The sequence below is a fragment of the Poromitra crassiceps genome, assembly GCF_964638095.1.
Source record: "Poromitra crassiceps genome assembly, chromosome: 28".
Lineage (NCBI taxonomy): Eukaryota > Metazoa > Chordata > Actinopteri > Beryciformes > Melamphaidae > Poromitra > Poromitra crassiceps.
The window spans coordinates 17,239,746-17,256,006 of NC_139651.1; the positions used below are offsets into that span (position 1 = coordinate 17,239,746).

The 16,261-nt window shown below is 45.7% G+C and overlaps 1 protein-coding gene and 1 pseudogene across 4 annotated transcripts in view; both read right to left on the minus strand.

Moving 5' to 3' along the window:
• Positions 1 to 16,261, minus strand: part of pdpr (pyruvate dehydrogenase phosphatase regulatory subunit) — a 36,946-nt gene that overhangs the window by 4,982 nt on the left and 15,703 nt on the right. For all 3 annotated transcript variants that reach the window (XR_014553829.1, XR_014553830.1, XM_083662335.1), the window contains exons 9-16: positions 14,568 to 14,692; positions 13,892 to 14,047; positions 12,106 to 12,239; positions 9,786 to 9,934; positions 6,152 to 6,264; positions 3,674 to 3,768; positions 2,798 to 2,887; positions 1,639 to 1,821 (exon numbers count right to left, since the gene is read on the minus strand). Coding sequence is in view for 1 of the 3 variants with exons in the window: in XM_083662335.1 (XP_083518461.1) it covers positions 1,639 to 1,821; positions 2,798 to 2,887; positions 3,674 to 3,768; positions 6,152 to 6,264; positions 9,786 to 9,934; positions 12,106 to 12,239; positions 13,892 to 14,047; positions 14,568 to 14,692 (1,045 nt within the window). In the remaining 2 variants the exon portion in view is untranslated. The remainder of the gene's footprint in view (positions 1 to 1,638; positions 1,822 to 2,797; positions 2,888 to 3,673; positions 3,769 to 6,151; positions 6,265 to 9,785; positions 9,935 to 12,105; positions 12,240 to 13,891; positions 14,048 to 14,567; positions 14,693 to 16,261) is intronic.
• LOC310799826 (secretory carrier-associated membrane protein 3 pseudogene) lies at positions 7,832 to 8,857 on the minus strand (annotated as a pseudogene). The gene has a single exon. The product of its transcript is annotated as a secretory carrier-associated membrane protein 3 pseudogene (transcript).

Below are 16,261 nucleotides of genomic sequence, written 5' to 3' on the forward strand. Positions count from 1 at the left end.
CGATAAAAGTCAATATTACAAATTTGAAACGGATACAATACTCATTTGCAACAGGTATCTATAGTATCGATAAGTATCAATGCAAAAAAAAATAACGGATACAATACTCATTTGCATGTGTTGTTGTCATCCCGCCGCGTGGTATCGAAAATGGTATCGAGTATTGATATTTTCCTGGGTATCGGTATCGAAGTAGAAATTCTAGTATCGTGACATCCCTACTGTAGGAACTGACCAGAGGGACAATAAAGGTGTTACACCACTGACCTCAGCACTCATCTACTACGTTTGAATCTACAGTGAGTGACTCCCACTTCAGAACTTTGTTAGGAACACTGCAGGGGAAACAAGCACTCGCTTTTCAAAGTTACTTATTTTTTCAGTCATGAGATTGACAATAAATGGTAATTTGCTGATGACTTTGTGTTCTGCTGCTCATCTTAAAGTCGAGCTGAACCCAAAAATGACTTTTCTTTTCTTTTAGTTCAAATACCTGCGTATGCAGTGCACCTATTTAATAATGTATGCAAAAGAAAATCACAACAATCTAATTTCTTTAGTTTTTCACACTTTTTCACATCAAAAGTTCATTTTCAAGATTTAATTGATAACAGTAATGTACAGTTTGCTGACGTCACCTAGTACTATCAAATTTCTACCCCATTCTACCCCCACCAATCATATCACGACATGCAGCTGTCAATCAAATCTTCATTTCAGGATAATTTTCTCTTCCAAATGAAGTAGAAAATGGCGCCTAGTGCCTGTCATCTGGCAGAATTCCTATCCCATAAACTAACTACTAACTTGGCCAATTGTTAGAAACATGAACAAAAAACAAAAACTATAATCTCTAAGAATGCAAAGAAATGTAACTGGCTCGTTAAAACGCGCATTCCAGGGATATCGTATTTACAGCAGCGATAATGGCGCGCGCATCCGAGAGCTTGGTTGTCAGGGGTCGCACTTCGGAGATTCCAGGCCGACGTGCTGCACTCTCCGCTTGGCAACACGAAGGCAGCTGGCTGCCTGCGGGTCACTGAGCTCCGCTCCTCCCGTCAAAAGGCTTCCCGAGGGGAGCGCCACAACACACTGAATCCCACTCGATTTGGAGGCGGAACACGCCAGGATTGGCCAAAGCCCAATCCAGTCCCCAGAATTGTCAAATAAAATCATCGACATGATACTATGACCCGCCTCTCAACCTGTCATCTTAGACAAACTATGTTTTCAGTCTGAAACGGACTCATTATGCACGTGATGAACAGGTTCAGTTCGACTTTAAAGCCATTGGTGACATGACACTGCATAGTTCACTCACTAATACTGGGTTCACATTGTGGCGTTATCTGCTAGACACTGAACTCCACCAAAGCTGCGGTAAACTGCCACCTAACACTCCTGCAGACGCAACCTTGACCTTCATTCTATGTGAAGAAGGTTGACCTTCAGTCTATGTGAAGAGGACGAACCAGATATTGAAACTGCAGTTTCCTATTAATTTATATTGGGAAATATATGTAATAACTTATGCAAGACCTAGATAGAAATGAAGCATTGAAAATGAACAGGAACACAGCATAAGTAAGCAGGCTGATATTAAATGGTGGAGTTAAGACAGTCGGGTTGGCAACAGACCTTGTCAAACTTAACCCTGAACTCTCGTCCACATTCCAGCGGCGTGGTGAAGGCGTCCAGGTCCTGACCCCAGAAGGCAAAGAACTTCTCGATGCGTAGGCTGCGCAGCGCGTAGTATCCTGCGTTACGGATCCCATACTTCTGACCCACCGACATCACCTCATTATAGACATGCAGCGCGTACTGAGGGCAGCAGAGAACAGAGGAACTCGGGTTCAAGAGGGTTATACTGACAAAGGAGCTTTCAAATGGCATAAGGGTGAAAAGAAAATGACAGAACTTTCAGTTTTGGTTGAACTATTATTCCTTTAAGAGCATACACTTATAAAACTTACAGTAGCCTAAATCAGCGGTTCTCAAACGGGGGTCCGGGGACCCCCTGGGGTCCATGGCACTTTGCCAGGCGGTCCACGAAAAGTTTTCAGGAAAATAAAAATAAATATACCGTATATATTTTTTTGCAAAAGCTTCATAGTTCAACACAAATATTTTACGCTTTAAATCTAAAACGGTTCATGGATTACATTATAATCTAACAAACTTATCAATTTAAAAGGCAAGCACGTTACCGTGGAAACAATTAAGCTTAGCCCAAAATCACAAATCCGAATGAGGGGGTCCCCAGTATATTTTCTATCTTGTAAGGGGTCCTTGGCTGAAAAACATTTGAGAACCTCTGGCCTAAATAACACATGACAGAAGAAGATACATCATATCCTCTGGAATCAAGATGAAATATGTACTCGATCGACATTGTGCACGTTTCATGCGCTGGTTTCTAGGGTGGAGGTTCAGGCTTGATTGGCTGGGCTGTGAGCAAGACTCATCCAATGTATAACCTCAGCAGGGGAAGATTTATGACATCACAACTGTCTATGACATCACTGATGATTATTTATAAACTCAGCAGGGAAGGATTTACGACATCACTGATGACATCGCAATTTTCTATGACACCACTGTGATGCTATTGATGACTGTGTTCGTGTGGGAAGGATTTACCACACTGATGACATCACAATTTTCTATGACACCACTGATGTCACTGATGCTTGTGTTCGTGTGTGTGTACATGTATGCGAGTGTGTGTTTGAGTGAGTGTGTGTGTGTGTGTGTGTGTCTGTGTGTCTGTGTGTGTGTGTGTGTATTCAGTTCCCACCTCTATGGGGATGTAGAGCATGAAGCCTGGCTCCCCAGTGTGTGTCATACTCATCACTCTGATCCCGTTGGCATAGCCCACACTCATCTCCTGTAAAGACACACACACACACACACACACACACACACACACACACACACACACACACACACACACGTGATCAATGATCAGGTACTACCATCAACTGTCCCTTTTTACTTATGCTACTATTGACAATACTATTCCTTCCACATCCACTACTATTCACCACGCCCACTTTTTCTCTCTTCCGCGTTCGATGCCACTTATTTGTTCTTCCGGTTCATCGCTAGTTGGCGGCCATTTTCAAAATAAAACATCAGTATGAATGAAGTTTGGCAACATTCAGAATTAAGCTACACTGCGGCCAACTTCAGTGACATGTTCATAACGTTACTGCTGCGAGGAGCCGATGGCTGTACCCGGTCGGCATTTAACGTTAGTTACAAAAGCACGTCGACAGTGTTTTCTCACTGCCAGTAGCCTAACTACAGTAGGGTTTGACAGATCACAGTCAGCGCTCCCGGTCCTCGCTGCTCGTTAAAGATTTCCAATAGGCGTTATTCTGATAAACTGGTCACATATATGTTACGTTCTCACCCGATAAAACTAAAACTTTAAAACTTTTTTTGCTTGAAAACAGCTTTTTGGCAAGTCTAAATGACTGCGGTAGGCGTACTCTACTTCCGTGTTTAAAACCGGAAAGACGATTACGAAATGACGTCATGCAGAAGCGTCCTTGTATGGGCAAAGAATAAGGTGAATTGCTACTACAGTACAACCCCGACACACTATTACTACTACCACATTACTATGATTATGACAGTAATATGATTATTATGAGTCCGTGTTTCCTACCTTACAGAACATGGAGGGGAAGTGGTCAGGTGTCATGGAGACATAGGACAGCTCAGCGAGAACATCCATGGCACGAGGTCCAATCAGATTGAGAGCTGTGCGGGATGAAGGAGCAGGATTAGAAACACTGTTTCACAGATCTTATGAGTAGCTAGCTCAAATACTCCATTTATCATTATGGACAAGACAATGACTGATGTAAACAAGGTTTACACTTATGGCCAACGAAATTGTAAGTCACAACTCCTCTGTTTTGGGAACATTATTTGGTTGCAGTAACATATTGGTCCACTGCGGGGCGCTCTTTGTTTTGTATCTGGCTTTACGGCAACAACTTGCTTTACGTTACTCTTCGTCTCAAGTCTGCATACATGCAAGACGCAAGAACAGTCTTCTCTTCAGTGACAACTTGGTGTGTGTAAAACTACAGCCTATCCATCTACATGTGTGTGAGAGATTAAAATGAAAATTCCGTCAAGGCGTTCCTGAGATATCGCATTGACGAACATCGGATGAATGTACAACCCGGATCCATAATGGTCCATAATTTATTAATCCATAATAAATAAATTATGATTCCAACAGTAATAATAAGTACAGCTTGCTGCCATCTTTTGCAGAAACCAAAGGTAAAAAGAGTCAGATGTTTCCATGTAAGAGTCATCAGGAAAGGGTGTAACTTTTTAACCAATAAATGTGGAGGAGAGCTGTAAATATGTTGGTTGTTATAGTGATAGTAGCCTCGCTGGCCAGACTCCTCTCCCTCCCATCCGAGGAGTCTGGCGCCGCAGGTCTCCATAACTGGGATAAACCCTTCCCTGCTCTACTCTGCTCTCCCATTTGAGCGACTGTTTCGGTGGCAGCCGGATGTCCGCTCCCGGCTTATTACAAGCTCTGTCATTGGCTCCGACCATGTCAATCAGAGCGGCTTCCGCTCCCTCCTCCCTGTGTGTCGCTGTAAATAGTGCCCTGCCGCCTCAGTGAAAACAACAACGCTAACTAGCTAGCAAGCTAACGGCAGAAACTTACACGCTAGCTCGTTGCTACACGCTGAAAACGGCAAGTTGGATTGTTTGAAACTATTTTCCAAGGGCACTGCCGCTAAGCGCCGCCCATCGCAATCCCACTATGGAGACCTGCGGCGCCAGACTCCTCGGACGGAAGGGAGAGGAGGCTGGCCAGCGAGACTATAGTGATAGTAACAATAACAGTGTTGCTTTGTGCCGTCATAGGAATGGCTGACTGGACATAGGAATCAGGAATGGTCTGATTATCTACGGCACTCGGCCTGCGGCCTCGTGCCTGCGACCGAATCACAGCAGTGCCAATATTAGCCAACAATGCACTCCCTCTCGTGTGATATTGCTTTTATACAACAGTTCTATTAAACAAAGCTGATTAAAAAAAATGACAAAAAGCTGAGAAAATAGATGATTTCTGTATTTATTCCTCCGCCAACAAAAATAGTCCCCCCAGCTTTCCCTTTGCAGAAAATGTAGCCTAATCAGCCCGCCTGGTCAGGAGGAGGCGTAGCGCCTGCCTGTAACAGAGATCTCCGTGTCTTATCAGCGGAGACCGTTTTGAGTCCTTACCCTGATCGTCGTAACACAGCCAGTTCTCCGTCTTTTGAAGCATGCTGTTAGATTACAACGAACTAGTTGTGTGGCTTAGCCTTCCAAAATGTTGCCGTTAGTTTTTTAGAATGCAATACATAGAATTGGGAACGTTACATTCAATTTCATTCAGACTGTCTTTCTGGCTCAATCGCCGCCATTTTTCCCCCGGAGCGAGGGAGGGAGAGAGGAGGGAGGGTGTTTTACAGTAGTGGCTGAGAGAGCGTAGTGGCTCAGTGCTCCAAGCAGGTCGCGAGGCACATTTTTTGCAACATCATCCAATCAGGGGGCATTCCCTGGCAATTCACATGGACGCGCATTGCTACGACCAGCATACTGACCAGACGTAAGCCGTGTTGGTGCAACAGGCGTAAGTCCATGGTCTTATAAGACCGACGTAGGAGTTACGACCAGGCATAGTTAAGACCAGTTGGTGCAACCGCCCCCTGGAGGTTTCCGCATTAGAATGTTGCTCCCCCTCGTCCTCTTCTGACGAGCATTCATAGTTTAAGTCAAAAGTTATGTTAGGAAAAAAATCCATCTTTGCGCTCTCGGTTACGCTTTGAATGACGTTCAATGTAACGTGGCTGGTGTTTGTTTTGTTGATTAGAGCAGCTGTGAAGCGGAGTGATATAGCCTACCCTACACACAGTGAAGCGCCAGTGCATTATCGTGAAATATAGGCACTCGTAAGAACCCTCTTGTCCAATCAAATTGCTCGGCCGGAACTACCTGTTGTATAACAATAGTTATGATGCTCCTTTGTGAATAGTAATGGTGGTAATACAGTAGATGTTTGCGCAATAATTAGTCGTAAGTCTTAGAAGTGTTGCTTTGCACTGATGTAATGGTGCTGTGTGCTGACCGGTGTACTTCCAGCTGACATCCTCTAGGTGGAGCTGTGGGTCGCTGGGCATGTGTTTCTTTATCCAGGACCAACAGTGGACCTGCTGGTCTGTTGGTGAGATGATGAAGAAACTGGAGAGTAAGACAGAGACAGCAGGAAGAGGAGAATAAATAAATAATGAGTTTCACTCCAAAATGCTACCCATACAACATTAATATAATAATATTGTGTGTGTATATATATATATATATATATACATACATACATTAGTAACAAGTAAATTACATTTTTTCCCACAATGGTGGATATCTTTGAACAGAATTCTCCAACCTTGCATCAGCATTGAACATAGGCACAGCTTGGGGAGGGATCAATGTCTTCAGGTAACTTCATCAGTAAGAGAGGAAATATGTATGGAAGCATACAGTACTAATATTTAACTGAACTTTGGAATGAAACACTTCTAGAAAATACTTCTATCGTCAGTTTGGACGCAAAATGTGTTACTGACTAGTTTCTGTTGCATCCCACATAACACACATGTTCTGATCTACTTTGGTCCCAGGGTCAGAAGACTAAAAGCCTAGCCTGTCACAGAATGCCATGTATGGATGGAGGCTGGCAATTGTTACAAGGGACAAACAAGCCGTCATCTTGGAAGAATGACAATAAACTAAAGATTGATACCATCACCTCGTTCTCCCTGACAAAAGATGAGAAAATGCACATTTCTGTGCGGTGGGGGTTCAAATTGTGTTGTAAAGAGGCATTGCAAATCTGTCACTTCACTCACATTTCAGTGTCCCTCACAACTGTTGTTACCAAGGGGGAGGGGCCAGGCCAGGGGGAGGGGCCAGGCCAGGGTGGGAATTTCACATTGGAATTTCATCGTTTTAGGGGCAAAGCCATCTGGCCTTCAGCAACACAATTTATTTTGTGCCAGGGCACAATTCTCACGGGGGCCATTTTGTGTCGGAAAGGCAGAATAAACACAGGTGGAGGCAAAACACTAATGAGGGTTTCCAAATTCCAATCATGGAAGTTGGAAACCCTCATTAGTGTTTTGCTTGCACCTGTGTTTACCCTGCCTTTTCGACACAAAATGGCCCCCGTGAGAAGGGTCCATTGATTTATTGACATCGTGAAGTGCGATTTTTCTGAAATGTGTGTTAAAATGAGCCAATGACACATCCTTTGCATAGAGCAGGCTACATTAAACTGAGACCACTGATGCTTTAAAAGTAACTGACAGTAGCAGGCTGGTAGCAGGGCACTGCCAAGGTGGCCTTTAGGGACCTCAGGGCATCACGGCCAGAGGGAGGGGCAACGGAGGCCATGGCCTCCATGTAATTACCATCAGTGCCCTGATCTATTCATTGATGAGTTGAACAGTACATCACACTTCACTGTGTGTGTATTTAGCTATGAGCTTTACATTAGTACACAAGTTCCCTGCATTTCCATGTAGATTTAAAATCAGTGCTTCAGTAGCCTGGTTTTAAAACCATCCTGATCCACGCAACCTCACATTCTCTTTTGCTTCACAGCGGGAAGGGGCGGGAGTACTCGCCTTGACGGACAACTCCTTCAGCCAATCGGCATCGGATCCAGTCAAATCCAAATCCACTCGGAATAACGGGCGAAAACGTATTTCCCGCGAGAGAAACTGGGCTGGCGCATTAATACTCTTGTTCTTGTTTAATCGTTGCTATTGAGTATAGAAGGCAGCATGGGCAGCGCTAGTGGCGGACATGACTCGACAAACTCAACCTGGGCCTTCTGGAAGCTGCCGTTGGTCTGCTTATACATAGAGTGGACCTTCTTGAGCATGACAACGCCGATGGCCGTCTGGGCGGTGAAGAACGTGGCATTGACCATCATGATCAGTCCGACGGGGACGCTGAACTTCAGAGCGGCCAGGCTCACGATCCACCCGCTGAAACCCCACCCCGGGATCCCCACGGTCATGACGGCGTAGGCGACCACTTGGGCAAAGAAGACGAAGAAGAAGGCGAAGAAGTTGAAGGAACTGTCGCTCCTGAAGGCTTTGTAGACGGGTCGGTACCAACAGACGAAGGAGCACGGGGTGAAGAGAAGGGCCCAGAGGAGGGCCAGGCCCAGGCCGGCTCCGCTGGAGGCGTCCACCCAGAAGTTGGCCATGGAGGAGATCAGGTTGAAGAGCAGCGTGCAGGCGCCGAACATCCAGAAGTAGTACATGATGGTGACGGTGCGCTGGAAGTTCTGACTGATCTCCAGGTCGATGTCCTGGTAGAAGCAGGGTCCCACTGGGCAGAACGACGCCAGCGGCGGCCAGTTGTTCTGACGAGCGGCTCCGGGTCCCAGCAGGGTGTGTGAGCCCAGGTCCCGCTCTCTCCTCTCCAGCTCGCGGGCTTTCTTCTCCAGCTCCTCCTGCTTCCTCAGGAGCTCTGCTGTGGTGGCATTCATTGCAGTGTGTGGGCCTGAGCTATAGTTCACTGCAGTCTGTGGGTTAGAGGAGCCAGGGTTGCGCGGCTCGGTTGTCCTGCTGGGTGGGGTCTGTGCAGGAGCAGGCGGAGAGATGATGGCTTCATACGGTGGTGGTGGTGGAGAGCCAGGTTGATTGTCAAAAGGACTGTAAAGCTCCTGTGTGGCGTATCCTGTGTTGCTGCCATGTTGAGTCACAGCAGGGTCCTGGAAAGGGTTGTGCTCCTGCATTGGCTCCGGAAAGCCTGTGAACTCTGACATCTCGATAGAGAAGGCTTATTGGCCTGTCTCTGTGGTTCGAGATGGAAAACACTCTGCAGCTTAACGCTACAGTTAAACAACAAGTAACGTTGGTCACAGAGGCAAAGGACACCAGCCGTTCAAATGATCAGTATTTTCACTAAACTGATTGTCGGTGTGTTGGCTTATCCAGTCAGCTAGCTATCCGTCCCTCTTCAGCGTATCGAGAGTGCATCATAATGTCAACAGTGACATCCACCTGTGACATCATGTCAACAGTGACATCATCAGTGGCATTGTCAGTGATGTAAGATGTCACAATGACATCGTCGGTGACATCATCAGTGGGAAGCAGGGATGTATTTATGACATCACTGATGATGTCATAGGATTGTGGAAGTTGATCGAGTAGGATTCAAAGCGGGAGCCGTCGAGCAGCGCTGGCACGACGGCCGAGAGTTCCGGGAAAACGGCGGTCGAAGAGGAGAGCGAGACGGCCCGAGGGAGGAGCATTGAGGAGGGGGCGGGACCCCCCGAGTCTGGAATTTGTGTAATATTCTGTGAGAGGCAGCAAATGTGCCGCAAGGCAAGCCATTAGAAGAAGACGTCACAAATGTATATGACATCGCTGATGACGTCACAATCTCTATGACATCACTGATGATGTCATAGGATTGTGGATGTCGATTGTGTTTGTGTGCGTCGTCAACTATACGATGCAGTCTCTGATTGGCCTGCTTATATGTTGTCATTTCGGGAAATCAATGTGGACGGCTGGAAGTGCAGACTGCTCCGTGGAGCGAAAACAGAATGTGAGGTCATGTGATCAGGATGGTGAGGTCATGTGATCAGGATGGTGAGGTCATGTGATCAGGATGGTTTAACTAGGCTAGTGCTTCAGTTCCCTGGATGTCTCTTTAGCTTGGTGTCTGCAGGTGGATCATCACACCTGTTCTTGCTGACGCGCACCACGCTGCAGTCGTTCTCGTAGCCCCCCCTCTCGTTCAGCATGCCCGTGTGGACGATGTGTCCCACAGGAACGTCCAGGTCGTTGGAACAGAGGTGTTGCAGCAGCTCCAGGGCCTGGTCCCCCGTAGACTGGGAACATCAGGACACAACAGAAGCTTTAGGTTTGGAATCACACTTATCGGGTTGAATGCATCACTATCTAATGGAAGTTTATTATTTTCAAAAAGGGAGAATGCGTTACTGAACTCCCGCAATGGGCTACATGCACAACTCCACTACTTCCTGAAATTAGTACAGCTTCTTTATTTCCCGTCATCACTATGGGATGAACTGATTAAATGTCAGGTGTGCTGCAGTCACAACAATGATCAGGCACACCTGATTCATCAGTTCATCAAATAGTGTAGGACAGGAAATAAAGAAGATGTACTAATTTCAGGAAGTAAAGAAGTTGTGCATGTAGTCTAACCATAGATGGACACTGAAACACCCTGAATGAATAATGCTGATGTGTTTGTAAATGTACTTGTCATTCCACATCCTCTGTGAGAAATTGGCAAACGAGGAACCAGACAGAAAAGAGAAGTGACCCTGGTGGTGGCAACATGTCACAGCAGTCTATTTAATGCTGCAGAACCCTTTATAAAACGAACAATAAAAAAATGTTGGGGAGGTCAACTAAGCCCCGCGCCCGAGCTTGTCCTCCCAGCTCCCAGTACCCCCTCACTGCAGTGAAGGACTTCCATCTGTCCTCCCCATGTCAACACGCCCCGGACACTCCAGTCAGAGTGACCTCCTCCGTGAAGTGAGCAACAATTGTTTACAAGTTCACTTCCGGTTGAGTGATTTTGCCTTCAAAATAAAAGCGGGATAAAGTTTGACCAGCTGAAAAAAAGGAATACGTAGCATGTCCGTAGCATGGGTCAGAGTTTATTATTTGTTTATTAAAAGGATCGCCATTAGCTGCTGCCTAGATGACAGCTAGTCAAAAAAGGAGTTGACGTACATTCTCTTAAGTTTGTTTTTAGCCTACTGTATGTCTTTCAAGCCCCGTTTTGTGCGTATGCAGCGGTTATAAATGAGATCCTGGGCCTGTATATCGTGTAAAACACCTTGAAGTTAGGACTTAGTACACATTTTGATGTAGGCCTTGGACAGCCCTAACCTGCCAGCCACTTTGGCAGGTAACAAGCAATTTGTGATAGTTTTTATATTCTTGTACAAGTCCTAACTGGCTGGTGTGAGTCAAGGTAAGTTAAGTTAAGTTATCCTTTATTTATCCCCATGTCCTCTGTATTTGACCCATCCTCTAGACCTCTACTAGGAACCTTCCTAGAGGTAGAACTAGGAGCAGTGGGCAGCCACAGTGCAGCGCCCAGGGACCAACTCCAGTTTTTTTAGCCATTGCCTTAGTCAGGGGCACTGACAGGAGTATTAACCCTAACATACATGTCTTTAGGTGGTGGGAGGAAACCGGAGCACCCGGAGAAAACCCACACGAACACGGGGAGAACATGCAAACTCCACACAGAAAGGACCTGGGACGGACCGGGGTTCGAACCCGGGACCTTTTTGCTGCGAGGCAACAGTACTAACCACTGAGCCACCGTGCCGCCCAACACTCTGCCGGAGTCAGTGTGGTGTTATATTGTGGTTATACTCTAAGGCGGCGTTCACACCCAAAGCGCTTTTTTCAGTCAGAAGGCTATGAAAATCATGTTGAGAGCGCTTCCATTGTGCACAAAACACAGCGCACGGAGCGTTTTTTTTGCGCTCCGTTTGTTTTCCTCTGTAGTCGCGTGCAGTACAGATCAGAACACAACGACCACACGGACGGTAGCCAGCTGGTTTTGTCTGTTTGATGTTGTTCACTGTCAACACGAAAGCCAGATTATTGCCAATTCTGGCAGCAGCGGAGGTTGAAAATCCCTCGGGAGGAGAAAAGGTAGGAAGAGTGAAAAAGACGATCAGGGCGCTTTTCCTCTAATGTTCAACTTTTTTCAGCTTAAAAACGCCCACAGCGCTCCTCCAAAAACAACAGGCGCCACCAGCGCTGAAACGCCAGGTGCGTTCATTAAAAGAGGAGCACGTTTAGCGCGTCCTTACATAGAGAATGAACTCAAGAAAGACGTTGGCAGCTCCAAAAACGCTATTGGTCTGAATGGCCCCTAAGACCACAAACCATGCTCAGGTGGACGAAAAAATGCCATCTTGTAGAAAACAATGCAATGAACTAGATAACGAGGCTAATTGACAGCGAAGGTGAAGGTGGCACCTGAAAGCCGACCATCACGACTTACAGTCAGTTCAAACTTGGTGAAGGACGACATGTCGATGACGCAGACCGCCTCTTTGCAGCATTTCACCTCTGCTCCAACGATGTCAAACCAGTCTGGCTTGTAGAAGGTCTTGCTCGCGTCCAGAGAGAGCAGATCTGAGCACAAACACAAAAGCGTTGCAGGAATCGTACTCGTCTGAGGACTTTGACTCACTGACAAGCTAACCTAGAGCCAGACTGTCGTATGTTGTGAACTGTTATTATTTATTATTTAATATTTGCAGCCAGGAGCTGAATGCTGTAGCGTTTGCTACTGCTAAGCAGCACTGTTAGCTTAGCAGTCACTTCCAGAGGTCAACAACAATCATTCACAATGCACTTGTTTGTTCTACAATGGCACGTCTAGTTGTGCTTTATTGGTTGCTATGCCATTTTGATGGTAACTAGGGAAAATAGCAATATTAGTTTTCTCCTAATTATTACAACTACATTGAAGATAGCTTTGTAGGCCGTAGTTGTGTTAGTCAAGTGATATAAGCTGTAATACACTTTAGGATGTTCTTTATTGGGAGTGTGGGTACTTCAGTGCTCTACCTTGTACAGTACCTACTGCTTCAGAGTTGTACCTCATGAAAACACTTGTACCCACTTGTCACCTTAACCCATTGATACCTGATGCAGCATTTGTGTGTGTATCCCTTTAAGACCGCGAACCGCGTGACGCGGTTCGCGGTCTTAAAGGGATACACACACAAATGAGGGATATACACGCAAATGCTGCATCAGGTATCAATGGGTTATAGAATATTCTCTAGGAGATTGTTGCTAAAATGAGCAATGCCGTTGGTTCTTCAAGTACCCTTTGGGGAACGTTCTTTACATTTTGGTCCCTCACATACCAAGCAGGAACGTGCGTGTCCGGGCGTTTGTTAGTGAACTGAACATACAGCATCAAATCCAGCATAACATACTGTACGTCTTCATGATATTTGTATGACTATATACATGTAAGCCATAAGGCATTGCTTTAGTTCTTAAAGGAACAGCTCACCCTAAAATCCAAAATACGGTACATATATTCCCTCTCACCTGTAGTGCTATTTATCCATCTATATTGTTTTGTGTTAGTTGCCTGAGTTTTGGAGATATCGGCCGCAGAGTTTCTGCCTTCTCTCAATACAATAGAACTGGATGGCACTCGGCTTGTGGTGCTCAAAGTGCCAAAGAAATACATTTGAAAAACTCAACAGCAATGTCTCTTTCCAGAAACCATGACCCCGTTACTCAAGATAACCACAGACCTTGTTATGAGCAGTTTCATGGAGGAACTATTTTCTTTTGACCGAACTACACCAGCTAGCTGCTAGCTAGTTCCTACATGAGACTGCAAAAGAAAATAGTTCCTACATGAAACTGCTCACAATAAAGTCTGTGCATTATTTTGAGTAACCGGGTCATGATTTCTGGAAAGAGACAATGCTGTTGAGTTTTTCAAAAATATTTTTTTGGTGCTTCGAGCACCACAAGCCGAGTGCCATCCAGTTCCATTGTATTGGAGAGAAGGCAGACATCTCTGCAGCCGATATCTCCAAAACTCAGGCAACTATCCCAAAACGATATACCGTAGATGGATAAATAGCACTACAGGTGAGAGGAAAAATATGTATTTTGGATTTTAGGGTGAGCTGTCCCTTTAAGACATGTACCACACCTGAAAACTGCTTTTGGATGTTTAATGCGCATTCAGAGCTGCAATGATGTTGTGGAAAGACTTTGAGATGAAGGGAGATGTTGTCTGGCAGGTGTACCTTTCCCAGCAGGAACAAAGTACTTGGCCCTCTCAAAGCCATGCTTCTCCATCCAGCGAGCTCCCTGGGTGTCCAGCCGGTCGTACAGAGGACTGGTCCTCAGCTGACGCCCCGTCTGGAAGTCCCACCGAGGAACCTTCAGTTCATACAGCAGCGCTGGACACACAAATCACACGCACACACACACACACACACACACACACACACACACACACACACACACACACACACACACACACACACACACACACACACACACACACACACACACACACACACACACACGTTACAGTGTCATGCTGTGGTACACCACAGATCACAGGGGTGAAGTTGGTATGAGGAGCACCTTAAAGGATATGTGGGAGTTGGACCTACTCAGCAGCTAACCATCCATCACATCTGACAACCATGAGAGACTTCAGAAGCTGGATAACCTCAATTAAAAAGCTACTAATGCCTTCTTTGTTATTACATTTGTTACGGGATCCAGAGGGCTTCCATGGGGCTGAATGATTTCAGTCCTTTCTTTTGGGTCTTCACCACGGAAGGAAACAGCAGATTGGAAGTATTTTTTAATAGGTCTGTTGAATAGACTAGGTAACATGTTAGACATGTTCACATGTTAGACATGTTCACATGTTAGACATGTTCACTGTGACCCGAGGTCAATACTCACGCATGACCTCCATGACTCGGTGTCGCAGGAAGGTCCGGCTGCTCTGCAGGTTACCAAAGCGTTTGATGTCCAGAGGCCAGACGTTGGCAGTGGGGTAGCCGTAAGTCATCCACTCTGCCAGGTACCTGTGGACACAACAGCACCACACTAAACACCTTTTCACCAGGTACCTGTGGACACAACACCACACTAAACACCTTTTCACCAGGTACCTGTGGACACAACACCACACTAAACACCTTTTCACCAGGTACCTGTGGACACAACACCACACTAAACACCTTTTCACCAGGTACCTGTGGACACAACACCACACTAAACACCTTTTCACCAGGTACCTGTGGACACAACAGCACACTAAACACCTTTTCACCAGGTACCTGTGGACACAACACCACCACACTAAACACCTTTTCACCAGGTACCTGTGGACACAACACCACACTAAACACCTTTTCACCAGGTACCTGTGGACACAACACCACCACACTAAACACCTTTTCACCAGGTACCTGTGGACACAACACCACACTAAACACCTTTTCACCAGGTACCTGTGGACACAACAGCACCACACTAAACACCTTTTCACCCTACAATCAATGCACAACATCTTTTATAAGCACATAAGCACTTTACGCAGCTTGTAGCCCGTTTTGTACACATGTACTGTATGTAAGTATGCTTTTTCTTTCTTTCTTTCTTTTACTGTCTGAGCTTGTCGTTTGTGTTCTAAGTAAAAACTGAAAATAAAATATTGTAGGGAGGACAGGTGGGAGCAACTTTCTCTTCAGCTCACTAAACCCTCTGTCACATCTGACAACCAGAAGGGACTTCACAAGGTGGATAACCTCATTTCTTAGTTATTACATTTTGTTATGAGATTCAGAGGGCTGAGTGGTCATTTACTTTGGGTACCAAGTACCAAGGCAGGAAAAGGTTGTTCCTCCACAGGCTAGTTATTTTTTACCATTTTACTGTCAACTGGATTTTATTTATAGAGTTGCTTATTCTCAAACTAGCTGACAGACAGGAACTTACAAGTGTCTTTTGAAGGATATACAGTATAGTGTTTAGATTGAATCTGTTCCAAAGCAGCCTGTGATTTTTGCCCCTTAAAAAAAAGACCTATGGCCATTCTATAACCAACACGACACTGTCTGGAGTAAGTCTAGAGTATCATGACACTGTCTGGAGTAAGTCTGGAGTATCATGCCACTGTCTGGAGTAAGTCTGGAGTATCACAACACTGTCTGGAGTAAGTCTGGAGTATCACGACACTGTCTGGAGTAAGTCTGGAGTATCACAACACTGTCTGGAGTAAGTCTGGAGTATCACAACACTGTCTGGAGTAAGTCTGGAGTATCACAACACTGTCTGGAGTAAGTCTGGAGTATCACAACACTGTCTGGAGTAAGTCTGGAGTATCACGACACTGTCTGGAGTAAGTCTGGAGTATCACAACACTGTCTGGAGTAAGTCTGGAGTATCACAACACTGTCTGGAGTAAGTCTGGAGTATCATGACACTGTCTGGAGTAAGTCTGGAGTATCATGACACTGTCTGGAGTAAGTCTGGAGTATCACGACACTGTCTGGAGTAAGTCTGGAGTATCATGACACTGTCTGGAGTAAGTCTGGAGTATCATGACACTGTCTGGAGTAAGTCTGGAGTATCACAACACTGTCTGGAGT